This window comes from Coturnix japonica, chromosome 3 (genome assembly GCF_054131305.1).
Source record: "Coturnix japonica strain WE chromosome 3, WE-NBRP24, whole genome shotgun sequence".
Lineage (NCBI taxonomy): Eukaryota > Metazoa > Chordata > Aves > Galliformes > Phasianidae > Coturnix > Coturnix japonica.
In genome coordinates this window covers 82,885,409-82,900,159 of record NC_140665.1, presented here as the reverse complement: position 1 = coordinate 82,900,159, position 14,751 = coordinate 82,885,409, and the positions used below count along the sequence as shown (strand labels likewise).

General features: G+C 34.8%; 1 protein-coding gene across 5 annotated transcripts in view; it reads right to left on the bottom strand.

The window, feature by feature from the left end:
• HMGCLL1 (3-hydroxy-3-methylglutaryl-CoA lyase like 1) overlaps positions 1-14,751 on the bottom strand; it is a 94,833-nt gene that overhangs the window by 64,309 nt on the left and 15,773 nt on the right. For all 5 annotated transcript variants that reach the window (XM_015859229.3, XM_085543847.1, XM_085543846.1 and 2 more), the window contains exons 2-5: positions 11,747-11,824; positions 10,861-10,968; positions 7,362-7,457; positions 5,901-6,049 (exon numbers count right to left, since the gene is read on the bottom strand). In XM_015859229.3, coding sequence (XP_015714715.2) covers positions 5,901-6,049; positions 7,362-7,457; positions 10,861-10,968; positions 11,747-11,824 — 431 coding nt within the window. The remainder of the gene's footprint in view (positions 1-5,900; positions 6,050-7,361; positions 7,458-10,860; positions 10,969-11,746; positions 11,825-14,751) is intronic.

Here is a 14,751-nt window from a genome sequence, read left to right as displayed (position 1 = left end):
ACACCAGCCCAATGACTGCATATGAAACCACAAACAGGGTAAATGAACAAACTTTTCAAAACCAAAGTGTTAAAATGAAAATGAATCCAAGCAGAAACTCAACTCCATGTTGTAATCAGCCCTTTGTCAGCTTGTTTCAGCAAGAGTTCGAGAGCCAGATCCACAGCTGCTACCACAGCTGGAAGCACAGAGCCTCCTGAGAAGCCAGTTGCAGACTCAGATGCTGCTGTTTCCTGTTTATTATTATAGTGTAAGTTCGCATATAATTTACCATGTTCACTGCAGATGTATTTATTTTTATTGGATGTTCGTGCTAAAATGTATATGCCTATCATTTAGCGAATTCATAATACTAAGGTTGATATATTCTGTCTCTTTGCAAAGGAAGCCATTTGTTAGAAACACACAATCTTTACTGTAAGGAGAGGGGAATACAAATAAGAGAGGGGGGAAAGGAGATTCTTCTAAAAACAAAATCTCCAAGACAGCCTCACAGTGTGTAAATAAGTCCAGTATTTTTTTTAATGTACTTTGAAGCCCAGAAAACACCACTAAATTCTGTGAGAGACCTCTCTAAAAAACAGAATACTGTTACTATAATGAGGGGCATTTCAGGTTTAATAGCTATTTTTAATTATCAATGCAACAATCAGTAACATACTACCAAACAATGCATGGTTATCTTATAATTTCATTCAAATATTTTAAATCTAATTTTACATCAACACTTGAAATGAAGAGGGATTGCTTTAATTCAGAGAAGTACGAGAAATAAGAGAAATAAGTAAATACACTTCTGGCCCTACAGTAATATTTCCTATCTTACTGGCACAAAACTGATGAGTACAAATTGATATAACATGGTTCTCAATAAAAATCTCTCTTCTAATATTGAGTAATCATCCACCTTGATAAAATTCCTTCATTATTTTCATAACTTTTGCCCAGTAGAGAGAAATGTGCGAAGTCCCAGCTCCTAGCAGTCTCTGGATTCTCAAACTTCTCCAGGGGCCTGTGACCAGATGGCTTAATACTGTACAACCCTATAGACTAGTTTACTATTTACACATTAAAATGCATTGCTTCCAAGTCTATTAAATGCTTGTCTACATTTGTTGTTCCCACAGTCTTAAACATAGACTCACGTATAGTGAGATGAATGTGCTAAGCTAGTTTTACTAACTTCCTAAAGCAGGGATAATAATACAAATCACCCTGTTATTAATATAACTGTGGCTACACCAAAGAACTACACAATCCAGCCTAATAATGAGGGTTTAATACAATTCATATAAAGCAAATGTAGTCTAAGTACTCTAAAAATCCAAAAAATATGACTTCTAAGTTTCTGTCTTCATTGGTAAAATATACACGGTTATAAACCACATTGATTTGTGCAAAACTGCACTGCTCGAGTTTCATCTCCTCATACTGCTCATTGGGTATGCGAAATACAGTGTTGTAAGGCCAGCAGTGTCTTGAATTAAGGAATCTAAGATAAGCTGTCAAAAATGGAAGAAGGCATCATTGAACTAAATTACTAAGATCAAATTGTCTTGAAAATCAGAAGTTTCAGATACTCAAAATGTTTCATTATAGAAATAAACATTTCTGGAATTGCTTGCTATAAAATACATCAAAAGAATACTAATGTGTTCTTCTGCCCCCCTTCCTTTTTTTTTTTTCTCCCCCTCAGAATAAATCCAAGTATCTCTAGCAGAATAAATAAAAAAAAGAGTTGATTCTTTCTGTTAGGTTTTGTACTATTTTGTATCTTCTTACTTTTTATACTAACACAGATGTACAATAATAAGTATTTACTATGATCAATGAGGACGTATACAAATTTAAATCTCAATGTTAAGATAGCTTTATTACAACATAATGAAAAATGTACCGTTTGCAAAATTTGAATAATTTTATGTGTGTTATTGTTTGTATGACATTTATCTGCCACAGAAAAAAAATATATATTCCCAAATTTCAAGTATACCAACTGGCACTGAATTCCATACAAGCACGGATGTTTGCCAAATATTGATACAATTCAATAATCTTTTCCATATTGTGAACTTGGGCACACTGCTGCTCATTCTTAGAAATTATAGACTATAAACAAAGGAATTATATACATCAGTTTAGAATTAATGTGTGATTACACGTGCTTTAATTTATGAAGCAGCAGCTTTGTAGGGAAACACTTCCAGAGTTAGAAGCTATTTCATAGCAAACATTTCCATCTGTTTTTCTAACGCTGAAACTCTAAACATTTGCATACACACTCAGATTTGCACATGCAGATAGTCCAAGTGGCCTCAAATGGACTATCCACAGGAATTTATTTTTTTTTTTCAGGGCTGTGACATACATTCAGCTTTTAATTACAGGTCACGGAAAAGTGCTTTTTGATAGATTAAATAATAATAATTGCAACATTTCAGCTTTATATTCCTCATTTATTTTCTTCAGGACAAACACAATCCTACACAGAACAAAACATTTCAGAGGAATAGTATTATACTGTTTCACTGTCACAGAACTAAAGTAAGAACTGAAGTGCCATTCGTGGAAAGAGGTGGAGAGTGTAGACAAGAAACTCCTTAATTTCTTAAAGACCTTCTACTGCAGTAACAGCAATGTTTCTGTTCAAATTATGTTCAAATTATGTACTATATTAACTTTGAAGAATTTACCAGAATTTACTTAATTTTTAATTAAGTAATTTAATTTAAACAGAATTTACTTAATTTTTTCACCATACCTACACTTATATTAAAATTACATTTAAAGTCAAGCACAGCCCAAGTGATTACTTGGAACTAGCATGTGCCACAATTTTTCACTAATCCTGGATTATTTGAGTTCTTTTTTAATCACTGAAAAAGATGTGATACCTGTAATAGTATCTGAATGATGCATTAAAAGATACAGTCCTAAAACCAGCTATATTTTGTGCCATGTCCCATGTAAAACATGCATAGTAGTCATTAGCTGACCACACAGTTTATAACACTGATTTGGCACAGTGTCTTCACAGAATGTGTCCCAGATGTTATTGTAAAGTTTTTATGCATGTACAAAAACTAAAAATTAAAACCCCTTTATGATGCTAATAAATAGTCAAACTTCTATGACCATATGCAAGATTTCAATTCTTCATAAACATTTGAACTAATTTAGTAAACATTTAGAAAACTGTGTACTGCACTACAGATTTTAAATGTGACAGCTGACAACATAAATTTTCTGGATGATGATCGAGTCAATGTTAGTGCAGCTGTAGCAACAGTAAGACATGCAAAAGCTTAACGTTTAGTTTCAACTATTTGAGTGCATTTTTTGTAAGATTCAAGGATTGCCAATGATTTACACTCAGTACATACATTCTAAATTGCTAGTAAAAATGAGAAATAAAATTTGAACCCCTTAAAATTATTTTGGAAGTATTTTTCAACTGCACAAATAAGGACTTAGGGCAAGACACTAAATTACCCATTTCCTGAAAATAAATAACACTTTAAACAACAATAGTGCCTTAGAAAGGAAACAATCCCTGTATTAATAGAAATACAATTCATGCATATTTTTGTTACCGAAGTAATTCAAACTAAATATTTTGCCTACAAAAAATCAAAATGTGTAGTCCTGGGAGTGTGCATGTGTAAAGGCTGCAGAGTTCGGCTACAGCTCTTCAGAAGTAGCTGTTCTCTAAGAAACTGATTAAAAACAAGAATTCTCGATGCATAGAATGCAAATCTCTGCCCTTACATTCTACAGCTTCATTTTATGTTACTTTGAATCACAAAGATACATTCATTCTATCAATTGCAATTTTTATAAACTATAAAGCTCTGCTTGTTCGAGCATTCAGAGTATCACGCAAAGGTTATTAAAATGTTTTAAGGAAAATGACATTTATTTCATTTGACACTAATACTTTAAATATCAGCTGAATACGGGATTAGTATATCAAGGTCATAAATCACAGGCTCTGATAAACAACTCTTGATTGTTTTATATCCAGAAAAAAGTCACCTTGATTGCAATGAATATTTCTGCTAAAGATAGTTTTAAGTTTCACCTCCTGATTATCTTTTCCACATTCTGTTCTGTGTCATTAAACGCAGTGTAAAGCTCCACAAGTGCAAACCTACTTCAATATATACGTAATCTGATTATATTTTATCTGAGTTAAATAATCTCATTTTGGATTACTGTGTGGGCTTTTCTCCTCATTCTTTTCTGCCTTGTGGCCATATATAATTGATCAGGTAGTTAACAATAAATGTATGGGAATGTTGTAGAATCGTATCATGGGAATGGCTATTTCCATCACAGGTCAGTGTATCAGAGCCAGAATAATTGCTGCTGGCATGTTACAAATGCCTCAGACGCACATTCTGTGCAAAAAAAGCAGCAGGGTTCCGGCTTCTTAAACATGTGCAAACTAGTGCAGAGAATATAAGTTACCACTTTAAGCTTCAACATCAATCTAGAGTCTACCACAGGGGGCTTCTTCATCACCTGCAGTTTACATCTTCAGAAATTCCAATTGTTGACACCCGTAGCTATCCAAAAATATATGCGATCCACAAGCTTTGAGGATTCCCTTGATTGCTGGCTGGCTCTATTGGGCCATATGTTTGATGTTTGGTAGTGAAATACAGGAACACAAAAGAGAAAGCATTGTTTGACATGCACTAATCCCTGAGCTTAGTCTTCCTGGAAAACTTAAGTTACTAGTTACACTCTCAGCTTAGAGTTCAGTTTCAGAAAAACACAACAAACAGCGGCTGTAGAGACTGGTTAAATAACAGAGACTTCTTATAAGAGATGTTGCTCAGGAAGGCAAAGCTTGAATCAAGCTGCTAGTTGGAGTATTTAAACTCTGTTACAATTTTATTGTTTTTTAATGAGGTTCGTTTCTATCCAAGTGATTGTCCATCCAAAATGGGCCAGACCAGGCCAGGCAAAAAGGACATAACAATGTATGAGACATATAATTATAAAATCTTTTCTCAAGGCAAACACTATGCTGTGCAAAAAGTGCGCAATAACATTCTCTCTTTGCTGTTTTGAAGGAAAGACGGATCTCAGTATTTATTCCCAGACAGATTTCCAAGAACAGAGTCTCTGATGTATCTAACTTTACTTCTTTTCAGCTGCAGGTATTTCCTGAGCCTGATATAGTTTGCATAACTAGCACTCCTCAGTGCTGAGTTTCATTTTGAAACATATATGTAAATGTTATTTCCATTCACAAACAATCTTAGATATGAAGCTCAATGTAATGCAACAGAAAACAGAAATGAAAAAGATTGTCAAAGGGCCAGTACTACTCAGGAATTCTGAAATTTTAAAAGAAAATATTCCAGAAAAAGATCAATACTGGGAGATTTCAAAGTTTCATACTTCAGATATCCTGTATGCTTCAGATCCTCAAGCTTTCACAACAGATTTCAACAAAAATAATTTTTTCTTCAGGAATAAATTTGTTCCATTATACATTGTATGAAGTGATACATCATGAACACTACTACAAAATAAAAACATTCAGTATATTTTTTAAGGTTCAGGGAATGGCATCAGCAAAACAAAGTAAGTTTTTTTCCTGTCATCTGTGATGATTAAAAAAAACAAAACAAAAAACAACTGCATAATAAAATAGATTTGTATATATCCACTGTAATTTCCAGATATATCTAGTTGCCACTAATTGTTGCAAAATATAGAAATGAATTACTAAATATATTCACATTGGAAAATAATATCACAGAAAAGGCTACTATTTCATTAATTTATTACATAAAAATATGATAATGATCTTTTCTACTGAAAAAAAATAAACCCTCTAACATTATTCTGAAAATTCTATAAGATTTAAGAATCTTAATATTTACCCACGCACTGGAATATTCATATTTCTTGCTGACTTAGCAACTTCTTCAAATTTTTCTATGCTTTCTTCAATAGAACAATTAATATTCATTTTGCTAAAAGATTCAGATGCTGCACCAAATACTGAGACCTCTGTAGCCCCTGCTGCAATCTGAAAAATACATTTCAACAGAACAGAAGTACAACAATACATTAGAAGATGAGATTAAGTATTTAATTCCATAAGAGCTTCTGGAACTTTAATATACTTTATAAATCTCTATTTCTAACGTATAAGTTTAATTACTTATGTTTTAATCTATTGCATACAAATCAATCAAATCAAACTTTTGAGTTCATTTGCTTATGACAAACCTCCTTCTTCTTCATAGACATATAAAAATGCATATATTTTTAAGTAATAAAATTTAAGTATTAAAATGTAGGAAAATATATAATAAAAATAACAATTCATTTCTTTTTTTCAAAAGTAAAGATCATGTAACATCTCTGAAATATTCATCTTCTGTACAAAGTCAGTTCCTTGCCTACCCCAGGAAGTAGATTTAGACCAGAACCCACAAATACACAGAGCAGCAACAGTAACCAACAAGATTTCCTTGATACAGTTGACTGCAGTATCAGCAACAGTAACAAATAAGATCTCCTTAATACAGTTGATGGCAATGATCGAGTGTAATGGTAATGGCGTCATAGCTGAGCAGAGAATATAGAAAGAGGGTGTTTGGATACTGCTTAGAAGAGTCAGAGCAAATACCAGCCTAGAAAATGCCTAGTGTCAATGTGTGTGTTTCACTGAAGGGACGATTACCCTGAGCTTGTACTCAGTAAATCAACTGACACGAGGCAAATCAGAAACCACTGCAGACAAAGTTGGCTGACTATTGGTAGCTGACTCACTTATGTATAGGGTTGTACTTAACAGAGATTGCATATGCGGTATAGAAACTGAATGACAGACTATACCACAACTGTCCATCTGTAAAGCAGTATGCCTCCCAAATATGGCCTGCCCTCTTTCAAGGCAAAGCATGGAAGAATGAAACATTTTTAGGAAAAAACAAACAAACAACACCAAAAAAAAAACCAAACAAACTATGTAAAGACAAATATCAATATGCATTGCTTTTTCAAGACTGAACTATACCATTCTGAGTCTTAACATAATGAATATTTACACTGTGTGAACTGGAACAGTTAAGAATTTATTAAATGAAATATTTAAGGAATCTAATACATTCCTATAAACCTCTTTCATTTAATTCACTCACTATTTTCTAACAAGAAAAAATTCTGCAGAGACTTTCCCAGTGCCAACAAGTCTAAGAAAAAAAGGGAGTTCTCCTTTTTATGCAAGCATCATTTATATGAATATAAAAGGACTGATGGATATTTTCACTGGTGGAAGAAAAAAAATGAAAATATGGAGGAGGAACATTCATGTCTGCTACTAACACACTTACAGCTGAATGAAAACCTTTAAGATTAGGTGTGAGAACATGATACTGGACTCCAGGATGACGCTCAATGCCTCTCATTACTTCTTTGTGATCCGCCATCTAAAATACAGAAATAATTTGCATTGTCAGCCCACACCTGAGCAATTGTGCCTTTGCAAGATATACTTACTCTTTTCTCACTCAAAATTAAATATAGCTCCATGTATTAACAAAGAAGAAAAAGCAAAGATTTATTTGTGTATTAAACTGTAGATTACTTATTTTTTTAATGTTGCCTATGTTCGAAAACAATAAAGTTAACATTACATGTAATTCCTATTTTGCATCTTACAGAGTTTGAGTTTTAGAAAAATCAATCTACACAGAATGTTTTAAATGCTGTTTACATCAGTTTTCATATAAATTTCCAAACAACAATACTGATTATTTTCACACTTGTGCAGAGTCAACTTAGGAATACTGTATTAAAAAAATACATGAGCTATGAAGCTTTCACTACTTGTTATTTGGAACTGCAAGATGTGAAATATTGAGAGTTTGCAGTATCTAAATCACAGTATATTCTAGATTACTAAGTGTCAATACTACCAGCAATCTAGAATCTCACATCACTGGTTTCCTATTATGAAAATGGCTGAATTAAATATATCAGAACAATGCAAGCCTGCCTCCAACAGTGTAAGCCCAAAGTGCACCTAGCAGATACATGGTACGTATGCAGAATGTCTTACAGGCTGATACAACTTATTTCACATCAGGAATCAAGAAATAGTACAAAGTCAACTTCTGTAATTGCTTCCACATAAACTGTATCAGTCTTTATACCTAACATAGTTGATAAACTTAGAAAAACATTCTGTATTGCTATATTTAAGGACAGTTTTTCATTCCTCAAATTAATAACATTTCTGAGAGCAAAGGAGAACATTTAAAACTAAATGACTAAATAAATGGCAAATGTAGGAACTAATTCTACAGTCCAACTTAAAATATATTAGAAAATAAAAATGACACAGTTTCAAACTGTATAAAGCTGCCAGGTCCAAAAAGTACCTTAAGTAGTATATTCTCCCATTACTATTTTTCCTGTATGTAAAATCCCATTTTTACACATTGCATGATAGAAAATTTTAAATTGTAGTAAAATATTTCTTTTCCAAATGTATTTAAAAATAATATTTCTAATGGTAGGCATTTATAATTTGGGGGCCTGTAATTTATAGGTGCAGGATCCTGTTTACATAGAACTTCTACTGTTCTACTGTGGGACTTCTAGCATTTTTTTCAGCAACAGAATCTCTGTGACAAAAAAAAAAAAAAAAAATGGATAGGAAACCATAAAAGAACTTGAAAGTAACAAAAAATAAAGAAGTAAATGAGTAATCTAAACATAACCAAGAATTTTATTCCCACGACTCCTGAGAATAAAAATGAGCAAAGAAAAGACAAACTAAAGACTGCATTTCCTATCAAAGCAACACAATCTTATATTTTAAATAAAGAAACATTTTAAGCATAACTTAAGTCATTAAAATAAAGTATTCAGACGTGTATTTAAGATAAAAAGGGACTGTTCATTTTTTCTGACACAGTCACAGCAGTGTTAAATTTGATGCTCTTAATGGCTGATAGGAAAAGGAAATAATTAGATAGAAAATGAAGAAGTCCATCACTTCCTTCCTTCCTTCCTTCCTTCCTTCCTTCCTTCCTTTCTTTCTTTCTTTCTTTCTTTCTTTCTTTCTTTCTTTCTTTCTTTCTTTCTTTCTTTCTTTCTTTCTTTCTTTCTTTCTTTCTTTCTTTCTTTCTTTCTTTCTTTCTTTCTTTCTTTCTTTCTTTCTTTCTTTCTTTCTTTCTTTCTTTCTTTCTTTCTTTCTTTCAAGACTTTCCCCTCACGTGTTTAAAAACTTTATGTTAGATTTTGTGTTGCTGTGGCAGCAAAGTTTGATGACACTTAGCACAGGCACTTTAATGAGCACAACTGAAAGTACACTGCCACCAAAGAAATTCTGCATTATCGCTGTCATCCTTATTTTATCCTTTCTTTGAGTTCTTCTCTGGTGATCCCAGAAACACTGAAATAAATCAGGGTGTGCTCTACAGCCAGTTTGCTTTGCTATCTCAAGAACAAGAAAAAGTATGACCATATCATGTTTTTCTCAGAAGAAAGTCTGGACTACAGTTCACTTGCAGGACACATTCTCAACAGCTTAAACTGGACAAAATTTGTATACATTTTAACAGAAGATGTGCAATTAAAAATGTTAAAAATTAGCATATTTTCTCACATCAATTATATTCATATTTCACTCAATAACTTGAGTGGTCCTTATTAGACATACAAATACTCCAGTGCTTCTGCATATACTGGGGAACTTCAGAGTCAGGGAAGTCAGTTGCCTTGGTTTGGTGTTAGGGAACATTTCTGAAGTATCCCCAGTTTGCACATGTTCTGTGCAATTACGTTTTCTTTCTCTGACTGTAGAGAATTTTTTTATGTTTGGGAGTGATGACTAAGTCTAAGATTTCAGCTATGAAAGAAAGCAGAAAGCTGGAAGAAGAAAGCTAGAAGTAGAAAGCTAGAAGTAAGAAAAAGCTGGAAAAAGGTTCAGCAGAGGCTCCTCCAAACTGCTCTGTTAAAGACATTTCCCTTTTCAGTCAAAAGCTGAGGCTCTACTGCTTCCTCCCTGCTGGAGGAACAGCACAGCTGTGGAGCAACCAAGCCCATGCTTGGCCATGTATCTGTTGAATGGATCCTGACTGTGTTTCACAGATAGATGTGACTTCCTGTCTTGAACTGCAAAATCACCATGGACTTGCCTCAGTATGTGTACTCTTGCCAGTCTTGGTTATATTCATCCACCTTGCTCCGTTCTTGGACTCTGCTGGAATGACCCTTTGTCAACAAGGCTACAGACTCTGCTATCCTGGTTACTGTGTTTGATTCAGGGTTCCCTTTCCCTTCTGGAGCAATCTATTTTTGCTGTTTCCTCACTCTAACCAGTTTTTTTTCAGAACTTTTGTTCAGTTGCTGACACCGACTCTGTTTGCATTCACTGCAGGTGATTCCCACTCCAGGGCATGCAATGCGTGGCTCTGGCTAACATTAGATTATAATTAGAAGCTATAAAGCCTACATGTTCCAACAAGCCCTTCAATGGGCACAGGTGAATACAATAAAAATACTTTCAACTTGTTATTTTTTATTAGAACACGCTGTGGAACAAAGACACAAAGATAGATAAAGGAATGTATGGTTCTTATATAAAGGTGCATACACTGAGACTACGTTTCTATTATTAGCTCAACTTCAGCAAATCTAGAGAAAACCATGAAACGTGAAAACTGCATAAATAGCATCTGACAATAGTATCTGATTTTACAGAAACAATGTATTACTCCTGTTCCACATTCTTGGATAAGTACACAGGCTGTACTTTTGGAAAACACTACTGCATGAAATGACATGTAAATTTAAAGTAGAAATTGTGATGATTTTACACACCTGAGGCACCCATTTGGATGAAACGAAACTGGTCACTTCTATTGCAGGAAGGCCTGTTTTAGAAAGTCGGTTGATTAACTCTATTTTGGTATCAGTTGGGACCATCACCTGTGAACACAAAGACATTTTATTGTAAAGTATTTCATGAAGCGAGTCATTTGTATAAGTGACACGTTCCTATCAATAATCACTACATGTGTTATAAAATAACCAACTATACTTGTGTTACATTGCTTATTGAGAGCAGAAGCTACCATTCAGGGGAAGCAATAAATGGTACACAAGATTCTAGACCATTTTTTCCAGCACGAAAATAAAATGAGGAAACACTTACATTTATGGAAAAGAATTATTGTTTGAGTTTTGACAAAAGTATTGTGTTTTAAATAATCCCTTCCAATCTACTTCCATACTTCCCTATACTCCTTTAGGCAAATAATATCAGAGGACTAATATTTATTTTTCTTTCCCTAATTTCATTTCATCAGGAATTATGACAAAATCTATCATACTATGCTTACCATACATATATACCAACATATTCCATGTTACAAAGATAGCTAGTGTGTTGTGGTGTTTGCTAATTATGTCATAACAGAATGTGATTAGCTGACAAAAATTCCAGAGGAAAAGAAGGTGGTTGAATAAAATAAAGGCTACTTAATCAAGTATAGCAAGAGGTGATGCAATTTAACTTTTGGCTAAACAGTAATATACTTTAATTCTAAGACACAAGACAGTTATTAATACACATAACTAACTATATTTCCTGTATAAAATTGAAAAAATATAATTATTATAATGCAAGTATTTTACACAATGAAAAGAAACTGATTTTTATGTCAAGATATGGCACACATGAAAAAAAAAAAAAAAAAGAAATTACCTTTTCATTTTGTAAACCATCCCTTGGCCCAACTTCCACAATCTTTATGTACTCAGGCAGCCCAGATGCTTGGGATTCCTGAAACACAAAACAATGAAGACCTGTAAGATAAAAGGCACAGCTTGTACATGTCCTATCACTCCAGGTATAAAGCCATATTGTCAACAGTAAATTTTTAAAAAATCTGTGAGAATATGTTCCACACCCTGAATTAGGGAATAAAAGGCAGAAGTTATTGACATGTATGTTCTACAGCAACTGAGGCTACAAATGCTTATTTTAAGAACATACAGAAAACCGTAAGTGAACATCTTGTTTTACAAAGTGAGAAATATTCCCATTTCTAAAAGCTTCCCAGTGAACACGCATTACCATCCTCCAAACTTTTACCTGAATGTTCTCAATTTAACCAAACAGTTACTTCTGTGTAAAGGTTTGCAAGACTAGGCTATAAATCTGGAAAGAACAGAGCAAAGTCAAGAAACATTGAAGAGATTATTAGTGAAAGATGAAAGTAATTCCTCTGCTGGAAGATGAAGGCTTTAAAGAAGGATTTAAAGGGGAACAAGGAAGGCCCCTGGTAGACAAGAGGAATTTTCCAGGTGTAAGAGAAGATTCAAAAAGGCAGGAGGCTCAAAGGAGGGAAAGAAGGCAACAGTAAGGTTATAGGGCTAAGGAGAGCATGGGGAGTCGAAGGGAGAGGAACAAGAAACAAGAGCAGAAAAGCAGGTGAGGGGAAATGAAACTTCCTTTTTTATTATTTAGCTGCTCTGTTATTGAATCAAGTTGACAGGTGCGGCAGTTAATGTAACCTGCACCTTGAAGTCCTGAAACACTTCAGAGTAGTTGCTTAGATTGACCCCAAAATGCTTTGTGTCTTTAAAAAACAAATCAAATGGCCATCTTCGGGCAGGCAGCCAGCTCCTGGATGAGCAGACAGGATGAAGAATACAGGCAGCCCCACCAGGAGCTCCGGAGGTGCCCTGTTTTCTATACTGCACTGAATCCAGAATTCTATTAGGTGTCTTCAGTTCGTGCTAAAGCCCTTAATGGGATTAGTGCAAGCTACTTGTGGGACTGCAGCTCTCTCATAACCATGACCTCCCCTGGCAGCTAAACTCCACTGCATCCATGAAGCTGTCAGCTCCAGGGGACCAATCCTGTATGCAGGAGTCAGAGCTTGCACAGAGATCAGGCACGGCCTACATAAATTGTTTGTACCACACATGAATAAGACCACTGATCTCACAACATTCAAAATGTGTGCTTCATCCCTTTCTTGTTAGTAACATCAGTGCAGTTCCAATCAAAGCGCTGCTAATTTCTCCTCACAGCAATGGAAAGAAAATGAGCCATCTGCACCACACTTCTACAGCACCTTTGGTTTTCCCCTGTGTTCTCAGCGCCTGTGGATTAAAGGAAGCTCTCCGTAGTAACAGGAGACATACTGGCCAAAACACAATAAACATATTTCAGTGCATTTACTGTATATTTATCTGAGCACAGTAAAAAGAATGGGAAACAGCTGTATAGTATCTATTTGATCACGTGGAACATCTGGTAAGTTAAAACTTTGTCAGGCTGTGCTAAGCCCACACTCGCTGACAGTATAAACCTACTTAAATGGGAAGGTAAAACCTTCACATCTGCTGCATATTGTTCCTCTTTATTTTTTTCCCCCCTCGAGTTATTTTCACAAATATGGCACAGCTTCAAGCATAAATCTGGGTTATTTCATGATTATAGATCCTTCTTGTTACAAGGCAAATGCCACAGTGTTGCTGTGAATAGAAGCTGTGACTGGAAGGGAAAAAGAAAAGTGGGGGGAGAAACAAAAAATAAAATAAGGATCTAAAATAGATAATGCAAAGTTTAATTCAGAGTATGAAAAATATCCATAAAACTTTGGTGGCAAAAAATGTTCAACTCCTAGGCCAAATCCTGTAAATCCTGCTCAGTCCCTACTGTGGTAAAACTTCCAGTCAAGTGGAAGAGCCGTACTTGTCCTTACAGAACAACTCACACAGCTGTACTATGTGTTGTAGCCACTTACATGGCCAGTCAAGTGGAGCTCTGCAGCCTTCAGACTTCACAGAAGACAGAGTGAATGATGCTGCAGAAAGCCATTCCAATACTGATTTATATTTTCCACTTGTGATATTACATGCGTACATATCTGATTTTCTCTGTATCCCTCTTGCTCATTAGTCAGTTCCAATTTAAACTCTGTTCTTGACCACAACGCTGACCAAAGGGTACAGAATGATTTTCATGAAGGCAAGTCACAAAATGGAAATTCAGGGCAGTGCTACAGACAAATCCTAACTCCCTTCATGCTGATGAACTAATGGCTCAGAGTAAACATCTTGGCTCTCAGACCACGAAAGACTTCTTTGACATTACATTTCATCTGGTTTCACCTATTACATTCTATTGCTCTGTCTTCAAGGTCACCCAGTTCCTCCTGTGCGCTATCCAGTACGGTACTGAAGTGGTTGTCTTTCTGTCATCAGTAGACATTACCACCCTGATATTTCATAATTAAAACACGTGGAATACCACGAGCACCTCATTTTAGCAAAAATACATTCAACTCAATATATTTGAGTTAGCATTATTGAAGAAACACATTAAACAAAATGACCTGAGGATCTCCACCGGCAATGCCTCTTCAGTCTAATACATCTGCTTTCAACATTATCTCTTATTTCCTCCTCAGCCAGCTTCTTACTCATCTCACAATTCTTCTTCTCATCATCCTTCTCCCCAGCACAACACAAATTCTCTTGTGCTGTACTGCCAGAGCTCAGGTAACAAGTAAAAGGGACACAAATACAAATTCAGTCCCCTGTGTACTATTTGCACATTTTACAGTACATAATCACTGAGTAAAACTCAGAAATAAAACAGGGGCTACATATGCCAATGTGATGACATATGCCATCTTCTCAGGTGACATTTGTTACAGTCTGTATTCAAGTTGAATCCCAGGGGAAAGAAAATTC